At 36.9% G+C, this 15,823-nt stretch overlaps 1 protein-coding gene across 1 annotated transcript; it reads right to left on the reverse strand.

Moving 5' to 3' along the window:
• Window positions 1–140: 140 nt before the first annotated feature.
• On the reverse strand, window positions 141–10,780 carry LOC131330439 (protein disulfide isomerase-like 5-4). Its single transcript, XM_058364015.1, has 15 exons — window positions 10,564–10,780; window positions 8,845–8,935; window positions 7,010–7,104; window positions 6,514–6,571; window positions 5,474–5,658; window positions 5,308–5,365; window positions 4,128–4,168; window positions 3,922–3,996; window positions 2,861–2,917; window positions 1,906–1,972; window positions 1,649–1,783; window positions 1,303–1,527; window positions 708–869; window positions 500–577; window positions 141–406 (listed from the first exon to the last, which is right to left on the reverse strand). Exons 1-15 carry the CDS (start codon window positions 10,602–10,604, stop codon window positions 329–331), a joined length of 1,446 nt encoding a protein of 481 aa, XP_058219998.1. The 5' UTR covers window positions 10,605–10,780; the 3' UTR covers window positions 141–328.
• Between the last annotated feature and the right edge of the window lie 5,043 nt (window positions 10,781–15,823).

Here is a 15,823-nt window from a genome sequence, read left to right on the forward strand (position 1 = left end):
GCAAACGCGCGTCTAAATCTGCCTCGTGGAGAACGGGACAGAGAATCTGGGGACAAAACATCAGTAATTCCACATTAAACTGATCATAAAATGAATTCCGAAAAAACAAAACAAATAAAACATTAGAACAGACACAAATATTGGCATGTCGTACGAAATTATTTTCTATATTATCAACTGGAATGGCTAAACTGTTCCGGTTCTTATATTTAACCAGTACTCAGTTACAAATCTACTATACAGTACCATCATCTCGTTAGAGCTAAAGTTTTGAATTACATGGGCGATGGAGCATATTCATGTATATCAACTAAATTTCAGATTTCTATCAAAAATTCTTTCCTAGTTCAACTTTCTTCACAAATTTCATGGTGTTGTGCAGGATTGAATCCAATATCCCAGCAACCTGAAATCACCCAGGAAGACAGTTAGAAAGAATAGCATATTGCCGATCAATTGAGAGACACGGAAAAAAGGAAAATGAGTTAAATTAACTAACCGTGAAAACGCCACCAATAATGGCACAGACATTAGTGATGAAGTGCGAAAAGGACTTCGAGTTTTCTAATATTAATACCTGAATAAATAGAGAATATATTACAAGATGAAAAGGAGAAGGGAAAAAAATAGAGTCCACTCTTATATGAACTGTAATGAAATATCTCTCAAAAAAAAAAAAAAAAAAACTGTAATGAAGTACTTCAAACCTGCATCGGAGATAGTTGAAAATGGAATTTCGCAACAGGGATATCCAAACTGTGTACAAGACTACTGTGAGCGGTGTACTCGTACTCCTCGACTACTTTGTCCTCATGAAGAGTTCTTCTTGTTATCACCTCTGTCTTCACGATTTGAAGATAATGCTCAATCTGCAAAGGAAACAGTAACAAAGATAAAGAAAATAGGAAAATGGACAAGTCAAAGTGCAGTAATCAATGGACAAGTGCAGAAATCGAACATTAAGAATTCATCACAATTTACAAACTCAAGATTCTTCAAGCACAACTCTCTCTCTCTCTCTCTCTCTCTCTCTCTCTCTCTCTCTCTCTCTCTCTCTCTCTCTCTCTCTCTCTCTCACACACACACACACACACACACACACACACACACCGAACACATCTTCTTTCCCCTCCATGTCACAACACCAATAACTTGTCCCCTCACAAAGACATGCTAATGGCCAAGCAGCAAAGAACAATATGGAAGAACGACCACTCCCAACATATACAAGTTCTTTTTTGGTAAGTACCTTGCCACTTCAGTTCAAAGCTATGTAAGGAGGATAAGAACTACAGAACTTACAGTAACATTGGCATTTGAATCAAGCGTGTTAGTGATATAATGCCGGCCATTCAACTTGTCATGGCTTCCACCAAGATAAGGTACTACTCGCTGCATATCCCTCATCACTTCAGGAGTGATCTTTTTACCAAAGGAAAGATGGGAAATGATGTGCGACATGTTCATCTTAGAGGCATCAAAGGAGTGGGCCCCCGAACGAGCTGATATGACAAGATTACCAGGAACCTGAAGAGTACGAGGAGCAGTCAAGAGTGTAATCCCAGCTAATAAATATGGGCATAAAAGCATATGCAAGGACAATGTTTCTAGACAAAAATATATGACATACTTCTAAGTGAAACTTTACCTTCTTAACACGCACAAAACCTTCGATTCTACAACCTCCTACTAATGGTGCAGGTCTTTTTGCATCATCTTGAACATTCTCTAATGCCAGCCGCTGAGACTCCAATGGAATAGGTGCAACCAAATTTTCCATTGTCTGCAAAGGGATGGAAATTTGAGATCAAGTCATGTTGTATTCACCACAGCAGGGATGAGATTTTCCCAAGTATAAACAAGCTAACAGGTGAAAACAGCCATTCAACTCAAACTTTCAGTTACTTTGACAAGAGTGTCTGTATCTCGATCTCCATGATATGATTCATGATCATGTTGCCCATGGTCCTCCCTATAGCAAGTGACATAACAAGATAGTCCATTAGGCCGCAGAACTTAACTCTCAAAATCAGACTTCATTCATCAAGTAATGTGATGTCCTAGAAGTAACTACATGAATACAGAACAGAGAAGCTTTTAAGTTATTTTTATAGCCATCAGGTAATAATGGCAGACATAGTCTCTGATTCCTGAAAGTAATGGCACAAGTATTGGAACAAAACATGAAATCAGCCACCTCCCACTCTGTATCTGCCGTTTCCCTAATCTAATTCATATACTGTTCTCGTTTACAAATTTAACTACGTGTCACCCAGGCAAGGTTTAGGTCAAGCATTATTTTCCCCAGAAGAATGTGACTGAGCTATCAATTTTTGCAAAGCTCCAGAAATGAAATTTCTATGTAACCACAGTGCCAAAGCAAGAGTAGACAATGGGATTAACCCGTAAGAGGACAAACTAGAGCACCCACAAGACATGGACGTATGATGGTATAATGACGCAAAGAGGTTTAAAAGTTTATATTCTTCAATGCAAAAATACTCTGTACCCTATCTTGCTATCTTATCACCGATTGTTCCATACAGGGTTCCATACTCCACAAATGTACAGAATCATGAAAAGTCTGGTTTTGTGTAAGTGATGGGAAAAGGACATGAGTAGAATGTCAAGAAAACAACGTATCTATAGATTCAATACCATACTCGGACACAAGGTTGCGTTGTTGAACTGTTAGAAGAACAACAAGGGATAATGCATCAATAAGGAACATAATCAAAATTTGGAGTTGTATCCAAAAAAGTCCAAGTCCTAAAATAGAGTTCTATGATATAACCATATGAACCATTGAAAGAATCACAAATAGTTTACTGAAGACATCTAAGATACGTACGAGTATTACCTAAGATCACTTCCTTTACGAAAAATGCGAATAGACGGATACCCTTGTATGTGATGCCTGAACAACCAATATGACGTTTCTGTTAATGGGAAGCAACAATAGCAAGTAATGGGAAGCAAAAACAGCAAGTAATGGGAAGCAAAAACAGCAAGTAATGGGAAGCAAAAACAGCAATCACAAGCAATTAACCAAACTACAAAGGCATAGAAAGAATGAAATTGACAGACGAGACTTGGGTAGCAGCAAAGTTGTATGCCGTTCAAAAGATTTACCACCGTCAATGGAAGAACTAAGAAATTACCATTTATCTCTCAGTAGAGACATTTTCTGGAAAACCCAAACATCAAAGAAATCACAGACTACAAGAGCCACTAGCAGAACTTAAAAGGCATCACGGTGAAGAAAAAAGTTCAACATGAGTGATCTGCGAATGGTGTGCCATTTCAAAGAGTTACCACCATAATTGATACGTCTTTGCAAGATATGATCGTAAACCATATAATGTTAGCGAAGGATATTATCGTTTGGAAACTCCAAAGAAAGAAGATTGTGTCACTAACGCTAGCTACCAAGAACAATGAAGTTAAAAAAGTCAACAAAATTGTGATAAAACAACACAGGTTAGAGTCCTAGCAAAATTCCACAAGGATCAGTCTACAGCACACAAGCACAGCACTACCTATATGAGAAGTTAATCAGATGTCAATCAATAATGTCAAAAAAATGCTACCAAGAAGGAACCAAAAAAGAAGTTACAAATATAGATGGCAATGTAATATCAGAGAACCAATGATAGCTCAATAAGTTAGAGAGAGCAGAAGAAACATAAAAACATTAAAAACAAGAGGATAAAAAAACTTAAACTGCATTTGTACTCAATACGACCCACGTAGCGTGAGTGGTGACAATAGATAAATCAAAGATCAAAAAGACATTTGGACTTGGATGAAAAGGTAACAAGGTAATATCAGTAAATCTGGCAATCAATGTAGACCACAACATCCATTGTCAAGCTAATCCAAATCCAATACAGGTCAGGAAAGAATTGATGCAAGAAAGACCTTCTACACAAGTCAGCTTGTTCAGTGCAGTCAACCTTCCCCAAAACAATACGGCCATCCATTTCTGGGTCATATCTGGAAAATGAGTTTGACATCAGATAATAAGAAACTAGTCAAAATAAGTTTAGTTTCTGCATGTCAAAAAGGATACAGTGGTATGCTATTCTCCAATTATCAGGACAAGAAACAACAGGATGCAACTAGACCTTTCTCTAACAATCCTGGCTGCTTTCTCCCATGAAGGTTTCTGAAACAGACGAGAAGGCAAATGACAGTAATAAGTGTTAGCTATGATTGAAACAGCAACGAAAGTGTGGAATGCTGCAATGCATACTTCTCAATCAATTCATGTGCGAGGCCATATATAGTTAATTAAGAACAACGGAAAGATCTAAAATTAGCAAAATAAAGACAACAATTGTAACATAGAAGTCTTAAACAACTCAAGATGTGCATAAATATATTTCTTTGGGATAAGCAAACATAGTTTATTTTCAATACTCAAGATGTGAGTAAATATATTTCTTTGGGATAAGCAAACATTGCTTATTTTCAAACCGGAATATGGAAAGCCAAGCAAAAATGCAAGCATAATTTAGGAGAAACAGATAAGGTATAAATCGAACATATTCCATAGTTCCACCCAGTAGGTAAAACCAAATCTAGAATACATCATATGACAAGGTGAAACTGGTCTTCCATCGTTGCATTAATGTGGCTCATGGATCTTGAGAAACAATGACAGAAGCACTGCCTCTTTACTAGCCATTTTGTCAGACGGGGAGCAATAATCCAGAGTGGAAGCCCTGTTGGACACTCTCAGAGAAATCAAGAGCAAATATTTTTTGAGAGAGAAGCAAAATAAGAAAGCTACAGCAGTATTATCTGTAAAGGAACTTTATCGGAGTCAGACAAATAGGACAATCTATGTTCTTGTCTCCCGGTACTTTCATTTCAAGAAAATCCCAAGGTTATGGGGCATCTTTTCCCCATTGCCCGGGGAACTGTTCAATGTGGTAGTTCGTTTCCCAGACTCAACCAAAATGAAGAAACCCAGACCCTAGGAGTCTATGGAGGATCATAGCTTGACAGATATCTTATACAAATAGGCCTACCACGCGGTATGTATTGTGGGGATATGAAGCCAAAAGGGAAATCACATGAAAAATGTTTGAGGTTTTATTGGATGAAAAAAGTTTTAAGAGGATTTCTTGGGGATATTTCTAATCATAAAGCCAAGAACAAACTAAAAATTGGTATGAATGAGGCAACAGTGTCAACCAGAGATTTCAGTAAATGGCCTTCGAGTATGAGCAGCCAGGCCCACTGAAACTAGAACCAATCTCCAAAGTATTCTATACGAAAGCAAAGGAGATTGAAAATTACCAGCCGGTTACTCCAATAGCACCAAGGAGCATAAAAATTGACAACCAAAATTGGGTGCCTGAAAACAAATGTTCATCTGCTCCTGTTATAAAATCTCCCACGACAATTGACAAAGCACCAAAACACAGTCATACGAGGCTGTAGAAAATATATTTAGTCCTCCTACCTATGTGCAACACTTTCAAAATTCTGTCCATTCAGTATAACAGAATCTTCAGAATACTCTTCATCAACTTCATCATCGTGCTTAATATCTCTTGAAGTTACCCCTGCCAGATACTCGGAGCCAGTAGGTCTTAAATTTGAATCAATTGGATATTTCCGGAGGGTTTTTGTTATATTTAACCTGTTCTGGAAATGAGATGACAAAAGTTCAGGACAGTTCACATCGCACAGAGAGAGCAAAAGAAAATTGACAAGTGGTTAACGATCAGTAAAACTGAATGGATGAGAGGTGGACAATACATTTAAAAACAGTCTAACAGGTAGGATGGTACCCAAATAAACAACTCGCAGGCCATGATACACAATCTAAGCAACAATAAATTGGGGACTACCAAAAATGCGTACAAGTGTGCACATAAAAAAAGACACCTGAACATATGCGTATACACTGTCAGATAAATTGGAAGAAGATGGTGGTGGAAAATGTGGTCGGACTTGAGTGGATGAGTTCCAAGGAAGGTTAGGATATTGCACTGGGTTTAAGTTATACTTATACCCACAGAAGAAATAATAAAGCCCTAAGAGGAATTTCTGAAGTACACAGGCATTCAGTTTGGATGTGATTAGTTCATGGGAGACTTCAGAAAGAGTGCAAGTGTACAACTAAACAAGAGAAGTTGTAAACACAATTTTAACCAACGTTCCCATATTAGATGTGAAATGCTCTATTGCACCTTGTGATAAGCACCCACTTAACTATGGTAATGCTCGAATTTACCCTGGAAAATGAAATAAGCATATTATCAGAAACAACATAGACACATAGCTACAACTTGTACTTGTACCCAAATCCACATACCACAGACCGCACGTGCTACCAAAAACCCATAAATATGTCACACAGTTCGATTTGCTGCTACATTGCAATTCAAGTGTTTGGACAATCAATTTTTGTTTAATCAATCCCTTGACTACGTTCAATGCTCAACTTTACACTTCGCGAAGTAACGAATTGAAGCGAATTAAGTCAGTGAAACTTACTGTTCCCAAGACATCGCTCACGTCAACGGATGCAAATTCACATGAGAGTGCAGGAAAGCTACATAATAAAAAGAGAAGGGAATCTTAGATAAACAGAACAATTAAAAGAAGATTGACATTTCAAACAGAAAGCAGAGACATTGACTGAATATGACATGCAAAACCAACATACTGTACACATGGCAGGACGAATCTCAGCTAACATAAATAAGACTGAGTAGAAATACTTCACAGGAAATTCATAGAACATTTTCAGGAGAAATATTTATCAACATACCAAATGAATACGGATATATGTGACAGAGGTTCCCCGCCAACACAAATTAAGACCTCCATTCTAGTAAAAGCACTGAATTTGTGTCCAATTGTTTTACACAAATAAGACTAGTATGCGTTTTTAACAGTACTTCTCACAGTATCTAAAAAATTGATAACAAAAAGAACACAAAACGGATGATTCTTTGTGAGGAACAGAATGATGGTCATTACACCATACCTAATATTGAAATCAATGCGCAAAAATTCCCCATCAGAACTTTTGTCAACAATTACAGATGTTGCTGTGCTCACTTTCAAATAACTACTTAGTTCCTGCAAAAATAAAACTGAGAGTTTATACTCCGTAGAACACAAAAAGCAAAACACAATTAAGCATTGCATAAATTATGTTCCATTTTTTACTAATGCAGATTACCCCCACATTCAGACCTCCAATGTCAATATTTGTACCCTTACTATTTGCAGAATAAATTAGCTAACTACCTATTGACTAACTATTCTCCCTTCCTCCTCTCTCACAACATATATATGAGATTTTAGAGGGGTCTCCACACCAGAAACCAAATCTGGCCCCCGCTTTCTCCGTCCACCACAACAGAAACACCTCCACTGCCTCCTCTTTCTTTTCTCCACCATCACCACTCTACTCCACAGCTGCTAGCACCTACATTCTTCTCTAACATGGGACTGCATCCAAATACAATGTTGCAAAGCAGCCACCATCACATCACAATAGCCACCAAGTCCATCAATGCCGTGCCCCAATTTAGACCAATTTCATCACCATCACAACCAGCATAACTAACCCCATCCAATCCTTCTCCAAATTATCTTCCAATTTTTGTAATTTCTATTGGCAGCAAATGAATTGTGCACTTTGCAGTGACCAAAACACCTCAGAGACGCATGTTTGGCGGCCGCCTTTAAAAAGTAGGTGTCCAATTACGCATTGAATCGAAACCTTAGTTTTGAACCAGTTAGATGGAGGGAAGTTACTTGACATACCAAGAATTTTAAGATCAGCAAACCTCCTAAAAGTTTGTGAAGTAACTTAGTTGTATCTTTGATTCCTAATCCTCCAATTGGAACTTAGCTTGGCAGCAACACTTGCTTTTGAAAGAAGAGGTGCAGGGCAATCCGTTCTATCCCTCACAAATCTTTCTGGCCAAAGCAACAGTCTCGTTGAGCATCACAATGCTTGTGGCATTTACATTGTGCAAGTCAGGATATTCTGTAGTGCACCCTTTAAAGCAGAAATCTAGAGCTCATTCGTATTCTCTAGTGTTAAACTTCTTGCTGCAATTTTAAGAATTTTCAAGTTATGGTTTTATAACGTATAGTTAATATTCATTCATATTAAAGTGTTTAACTAGTTATGCCAATATATGGGTAGAAATGTGTACATATATAACTCTCCCTGTAAAGACATAGGACGAACCCCATTACAGTTAGGTGAAGAGTTGTTTGATGGTAGGATTGTTGTGTTGCTAAGGTCTGGCGGAGGCCGGGGCAAAGATGCCAGTGGCCAAGAATGTGTTGATGGCAGAGATGGTGTAACTACTGGTCTGTATTTTTTTCCTTCATGGAGACAAGACAGATAAGAAGAATTTTGCAGAAGGCCAGAATTTATAAAATGAAGGCAAAAATTTAGAGCTGGTCTAATCAAATTCTAATGGATGACTTAAACGGTCAACTAACAGTAGGGGACAAGTGTAATCTGAATATAAACCTCAAGGAGGGGACAGTAATACGCAGTATGTCAGGGGTATTCATGCCTTCACTGCAATCCCATAGGGGATGTCAGTTCAATTTACCCATAACCCTTCTAGCCTCTGAAAAAGAGAAAGGATAGATAATGCAGTGAGGAAATGAAGCAAATTTTTGCAATGAAAATAGGATAGTTAATGACAGCAAGAAGGAAGACAGAAAACCAACAAAAGGCAAAAGAGAATGCAATCCACTAGAATCAAACATATAACCAAATAATGATGAATAGTCACATTAATATATCCAATCCATAAATCATCAACGAAATATAAATGAGCTTCCTACCATTCCAAACAAAAATATCATGGAAAGGGCGGCTATAATGGATAATCCGGCACCAGATAATGATGCTTCTGTCAAATCTCTGGGAATTTTCCTGAGAAAAAAAGGAAGAGTTGTGAATGAAATTCAAGTGAAACCCACAACAAAATGACCTCAATATAAAGGACCATCAATAACCACGACATGACAAACAAATTTTGAGAAACTTTTGTTCTGCTAGTCAACCAAACCAAGAGAAAAAAGAAAACAATAAAGGGGTCGCAATTGGTTTATCATAACCTTGTCTCCTTCTACGAAAAAGTTAATCAAGGAAACAGTGAACAGTAATTTCTATTGTTTGTGGCGCAAAAATTCAGGATCTGAGTGCATTTGCCTATAGTGTCAAAACAAAATCAAAAGTTGAACAATCTTCTTAGTTCTTACAGGAAGGGGAAACTGAAGCAAGATACAGGCACAGAGGTGTGTTTCATCATTGCTTCATTTCTCTTTCCTCTTTCACAGACGAAGAAGTCTCTTCTTTCGGTGAGGCACATTTCGGGGATAAAGAAAAATACACCAGCTTTTTGCACAACCAAAGTGCACACGTGCTCATCTGAAGAAACGTGCATCTAAGAAGTCTAAGTCATCTACATTGACCACCAATCTTTTGATGCATTTGCCTGCCCCTTCAACCACCAGAGACACAGGTTTAAGCTGTCCTTCCTCTGCATAAATTTCTCTAGTCACTACAAATTACCACCTGCAGTTCTCCCTTTAAATTCATTCCATAAGGCACTACAACCTATGCTTTCCGCATGCTTCTAGCAAGTAATAAACTTTTACTTCTTAACACTTTGCTACCAAATCAATCACTGACCAGGGGATTTTCGATTCTCTCATTTATATCCCTACAAATCTATTCTATAGTAATTTTTTTTTTTTTTTTATCGGCAAGGAATTGATAGTATGTTACATTTAACTCCACAGGAATTGCTCTAGTGCCCCATTAGTATTTAAAACCTATCAAATATATCACTCTTACAAGTCTCCAAAGGTAAGAAAGCAACCCCTTAACCAATGTGTTTAACTTCCTCTATAAAATGGCCAATCGTTTGCTCAGTTTTATACAAAACCTATTGACTATATTGTGTTTTCGAGTTTAGAACTTTGGTTCCTAATTTAATTGCTACACATTTCAACGAATGCTTTTGATATCTTCAAATTTGTGTGTTCATTGCTTATGTAATTAGTGCTTTTAAATTTAGTAAGAAAACTCATCTCTAAAGCACATACTAAATTTTTTTGACTTAAAATGATGTCGTGCTCTCGACAGGGAGAGAACAGTTTCAAAACTTATGACAAATAAGTGCCCCTCCTGTACCGAATTTCTGTATCTGCCACTGCTTGCGATCGAGTATACTAATCCCTCACTACTAGTTCACTCAATCAAACTTGGCCAACGAGTTCTACACCTATCACAATTTACTCAACCTGACCTTTCAAACAAAGTCTAACCAAAAGAAAACTCCATTGAGAATCAGAACCTAACAATTCGCGAGTGATGACAAGTCCAGACATCAGCTGAAACGCACAAAACGGGAAAAACAAACAAGTGTATAAAATACTAAACACGTTCATCAACTCATGGCTATCTATCTCGGATCTGAAAACAAATTACCACTTACGACCAGTAAATTCCGTCAAATATAATCAAATTTAGACAATGTAGCCAGATGCCCTCACCTGTAGAAATCCACTGATTTGAGCTTGTGCATCGAAATCATGGTAGCTAGATAGAGAGACGAACACAGCCAAATTCTGCTAGAGAGCGTAACAGATCTGTTCTAGAGAGAGAATTAGTTCATCGTCGTGTTACGAATTCGCTGTGACTTCGACGGTTCTTCAGTGCGCTGTGTTTTACGTTTTGCGAAGACCATTATTTAATGTCGCTATTAATTAATGAGTGAGTGTTTCTTAATTAAACCACAACTGAAGGAGAGGGGAGAGATTGGGTGCTGTAGTCCCGGTGTAGTTCTCTTACGTTGAATGATCATTTAACGTTGATCTAGTGGGACCCAAATAATCGACGGCCCTGGATTAAGGGTCTGGATTTGTGATCCTGCCAATTTTTCCACCCAATCAGGACCAGGAAAGGAAAGCGATTGTAACTTGTAAAGCGTATCTTTCAACAAAGTACTCGTAGTATATTATCAGTCATGCTACTCATATAGCAACTGTGCATAGATTTTGTGCATAGACTGGAGTGTGAGGCTCACTCCGGATTCTATATAAACGATTCGATTTGTTCATTAAATATAAAATATTTTTCAAAGGTTTTCTCGGAAAATAAGCTCAATCTGATGCTTATACGTGTTCGATCCAATGATCTAAATTTTCAATTAGATATTAGAATAATGAAAAGTTAGATGATTGGATCGAGCATCTATAGATAACAGATTGAGCTGAATTTTAGAGGGCACTCTTAAAAAATATTTTACATTTAATGAAATGGTCAGATCGTTTGTGTGAGATCCGAAGTGGACCTCACATCACAATCTGTGCATGATTTATGCACAAAATTCTGTGTGAGTAGCATTTCTGTATATTTAGTCAACTCCTTCGAGTGAAAGTCCCTTTTACTAGAATTGGTTTTTTTCATCAAAATTTAGAATTTTCTAAATAATTTATTGACATTTTTAAAAATAGATTTACAAAATTAATTACGAGAGTGCGTCATTAAATTACTCAAATTTCATTCTAATTTAATTAAGGGTCGGAGATGACCATATAGCAACTCTTGTGATTGATTCTAACTATTTTTGCGCGCATCAAAAAATATTAGTAGAGTAGTACTTTTTTGACATGGTTGCTATATTTTTCCTTTTCTACCATTGTGCCGTTAACATATGTATATGGGAAAATTTATAAAAACATCTAGCTTTTGAACAACATCAATTAAGCACATTGGTATGTGTAATTTTGATACGGATATGACAAAAATCTTCCTTCAACCTCCCAAATAAAATGACATCAATGACCAGCAGTGACACAGATTAAACTCAAATCCAATAATCGGATTAATCCGAATCCAGACTCCTAGCACATATAAGTCCTTCCAATTCCATTTTCGAAACGGATCAATAATCACAAAAATCTAATGCAAGATTAACGTAATTTTGTAAATTTACATAGAGTGAGAGCGGGAAACATAGAAGGGAGAGATGTTGGATAAAAAAAGATAAGAGGAGAAATTAAAAATATATATATTTAGACAATTTTATTGAGCATTATGAACACATTTGAAATGAATTTGTTTGTCGCTTTATCGACTGATAATCATCATGACCCTCGAATAACTCGCCTTCAAATTCATTCCTACTATCGTAGTGATAATAAGAATATCCTCCGGAGACGTTTTGGTGAATAGGTTGGTTGCGGGCAACTCCCTCAACGCGGTTCCTATTCTGGTTAAGAGGTTGGCGATGGGCAAATCCCAACGCGCGATCCTTCTCAACCCTTTCTGGCCTTTGGTGAATTTGTAGAGTCAACCCATGCAGTAAATCACGAATCTCTGCAAACTGAGTGCGAGTATCTTGACGGATTTCGGCTAACTGAGTGCTTCGATCCTGCATTTGTGTTCGGGTATCCTCCATCATCTTCCTTAGGTCAGCACGCCCACGACCAACGTCAATGGGTGTGTCTTCAACTTTGTTTGGTGACATCGAACCAGGCAAAGCCTTGCTCTGATACCACTTGACGCAGCGGAATTCACGAGAGACTAGTTAGCGTACTAGTCCAAACGAGATAAACAACTCGTCGCAACGAGCAATTCTTGCGCACAAGAAAGAAAGAGAAAATCTCTGAATATTATTGATCAAAAAGCTTAAAAGTTGAATAATTGAATAGGTTACAGCCCTTTTTATAAGACCCTAACCCTAGAAATCCTACTGTAAAAGAAATAATAAATCATGCCAAAACAAGCGGCATTAAATAAAACATATTTCCTAATTAATTATAATAAAATCTTAATTCTTGTAGACCAAGAATCCTAATAAAGGCAAAAATCAAAAATTAAGATTTTATTTAATAAAGTTAATAATTCTAACCTAAACGAAAATATTCCTAGTCAAATTCTTATTCTAAAACAATAAAAATAAAATACAAAAACTCTCCATTTTTGTCCTACATCAGTCTCCTTTTCTTCAAAAGAACTCGCCCTCGAGTTCTCATTAGAAACTTGCCATCTGTCTTTCCAAATAAATAAATATTTGGAATACTTCAACTTCTCGCTCGTCTTCCAATAAAGGAACACTTGCCAAGATAGTTTTTTTGCACACTTCAATTGATTGACAATTTTCACAATACGAGAATTGAGTAAAAACTCAAACTGCTCCAACCCAAGAAAATCAATAAATTGAACGTCATGCAGAAATTCCAATTTCTCTTTATGTTGATCCATCGCAAAATTAATTGGTACATCATGTATGAATGATGTAGCATTAAGAGATCTTGTACCAAATTCACCATTGGGACCACTCATACTTTCGTGTGGCTCACAAGGCTCAATATTAGGGAAGACATCATCATGTCGAGAAATTATATGTCCTGATTTATGACTTTCCTCTTCCTTTGGTTCTCGTACTTGATACAATGTTGCGATATTTTCATCCTTGCTTGCAATTACCTCATTGGTTGCACCTCCATCTAAATCCAACCGATGTTCGAGCATAAGGGCACTCAAACATTCCTCTTTGCCACCAACTTCTTCATCGCCAGCTTCTTCTTCGTCACCAAGTTCAATCCGATCTCCCACCTCTTTTGCAACTTCTTCAACATCTTTGGCAATAATGGTTGTATTCTGTTGCTTTGGCCCATATTTTTCCTTCAGTAATTCCTCATAGTTCCAGGGCAAAAATCTCTCCACCAAAAGTTTTTTAATTCTCGACCATGCATGAATTCGACGCTTGCCCAATCGATCTCTTGACGATTGTAATTTTAACCACCATTGTAGCGCCGGGCCCGTAAGCTTCAATAATAAAAACCTCCACCTTTGTTCAAAAGGAGTTTTCGTATACTCAAAAAAATCATCAATGTCCAATATCCAATCCAAACGATCTTCAAAAAATTCAAGACCACTAAATTTTGGCAACTTATTGTAATACTTGAAATTTGTTTGTCGCTTTATCGACTGATAATCATCATGACCCTCGAATAACTCGCCTTCAAATTCATTCCTACTATCGTAGTGATAATAAGAATATCCTCCGGAGACGTTTTGGTGAATAGGTTGGTTGCGGGCAACTCCCTCAACGCGGTTCCTATTCTGGTTAAGAGGTTATGATTGATTACTTATTTTTAGGAATATAACATGATAAGTTGACCACATATTTGCATTTTTTCTTCATTCTTCGAGTTGGCTAACCAGATAACAGAAAGTCATATTTTTCATTGATCTTATTACATGGAACATGGCTAAATTACTGTAAAAAATATATATAACATGACATTCAAATTGTTAAATTACCATGACATTACTACGTGGACACGATTAATATCCCATGATTCGAACAAATATTTCATGGTAAATGGTTCAAATAAACAAAAAACCATTCAATCTGTGTATTGTCATGGAAACCTTCATTAATAATCATGGTAAGAATACCCAAACAAGCTATAAATAAAAAAAATCAACGAACAAGACGAGAAAAAAAACATGACTATTCAATCGCCGATTCATGGTTAATAAACCATGAATACCCAAACCATATAAACAAAAAAAAACTTCAAATAATTACATCTTGAAGATTTGCTCCGGCGACAACGATAACGCCCACTTCTCTATTAAACTTCATTGACGATAGAAGATGATTGATTGGCGAAAGGGAGGAGGGAATCGGTCGACAACAACGGTACCGAAGGGAGATTTCTGTCGGCTTTATTGATGATGACGGAGGATGATTGATCGGCGAGAGGGAGGAGGGAAACGGCGGCGATAAAGTGGAAGACGTCGGACGACGAGTGGATCGCCGCCCACCGGAGGACGTGTGAATGGCGGCGGTTGTTTATGGAGGACAAATGGAGGACTTTGGATGGAGAGAGAGAGAGAGAGAGAGAGAGAGAGAGAGAGAGAGAGAGAGAGAGAGAGAGATACTTACTTATATATAATCCCACCCGAATTTTTGGGATCCATAATTTTAGGGATTGAACGAAAATCGTGGGACGGGATGGGAAAGATTATGTTTTGGTCTCATTTTCTGGTATATATATAGATATTAGGGGCACTTTTGGTATAAAAAAAAACAGGGATGAAATCATAACTGTTCAAAAAATGGAGGATGAATACTTAAGTTGGATGAGATTTGAGGATGGATAATTAAGCCTCCCTTTTGAAATACTCCATCCGTCCCAATTTGTTTGTCCAATTGTCGAAATACGTGTCTTTCAAAAATATATTTATATCTTATATTTTATAATATTTTTTATAATTTTGAAGATTTTGTATAATAAAACTAATTGAGACCTATCAAACAAGATCCATATTGCTTATTAAAAATATTACGAATTGAAAATTATAGCCAATTTTTTGAGAGGTCAAACGCTCTAAAAAAGTCAAAAAGAGGACAAACAAATCGGGACAGAGGGAGTATAATTTGTCAATTCAATGCATATTGGTCAATATACGCCGAACAGTTTCTAGCACAATTGTGTATGAAAGTTTTTAAAGTACAATTGCGGTAAGAATCGTTCGAAGTTTCGAATGTAATTGTGTCTGGAAAGCATGTTCTTAGACTTTTTGTATTTTTTGTGTTCTAAAATATTCCAAGAAAAGATTTATCCATCCCTCTAAATTTCTTATTTTTTAAATAATTATTTTTTACTTTACAAAAGAGATCATTTTTTATAATATATTATTTTTAATTCAAAAGATAATTACTTATTTGTCGTTAGCAAAACGGGCCTGAAAATATCACTGAAAAAGACTCTGATTTAGCAGTCTCTTAAC

This window comes from Rhododendron vialii, chromosome 6a, assembly GCF_030253575.1.
Source record: "Rhododendron vialii isolate Sample 1 chromosome 6a, ASM3025357v1".
Classification (NCBI taxonomy): domain Eukaryota; kingdom Viridiplantae; phylum Streptophyta; class Magnoliopsida; order Ericales; family Ericaceae; genus Rhododendron; species Rhododendron vialii.

Bases quoted from the DNA above. Each gene is read 5' to 3' on its own strand.
- LOC131330439 (XM_058364015.1), bottom strand. From the start codon at position 10,604: ATGATTTCGATGCACAAGCTCAAATCAGTGGATTTCTACAG. The intron at 7,105-8,844 runs GTAGGAAGCTCA...TTATTTTTGCAG, and splicing joins TGATATTTTTGTTTGGAATG to GAACTAAGTAGTTATTTGAA. The intron at 5,366-5,473 runs GTAGGAGGACTA...ATTTGTTTTCAG, and splicing joins TTTGAAAGTGTTGCACATAG to GCACCCAATTTTGGTTGTCA.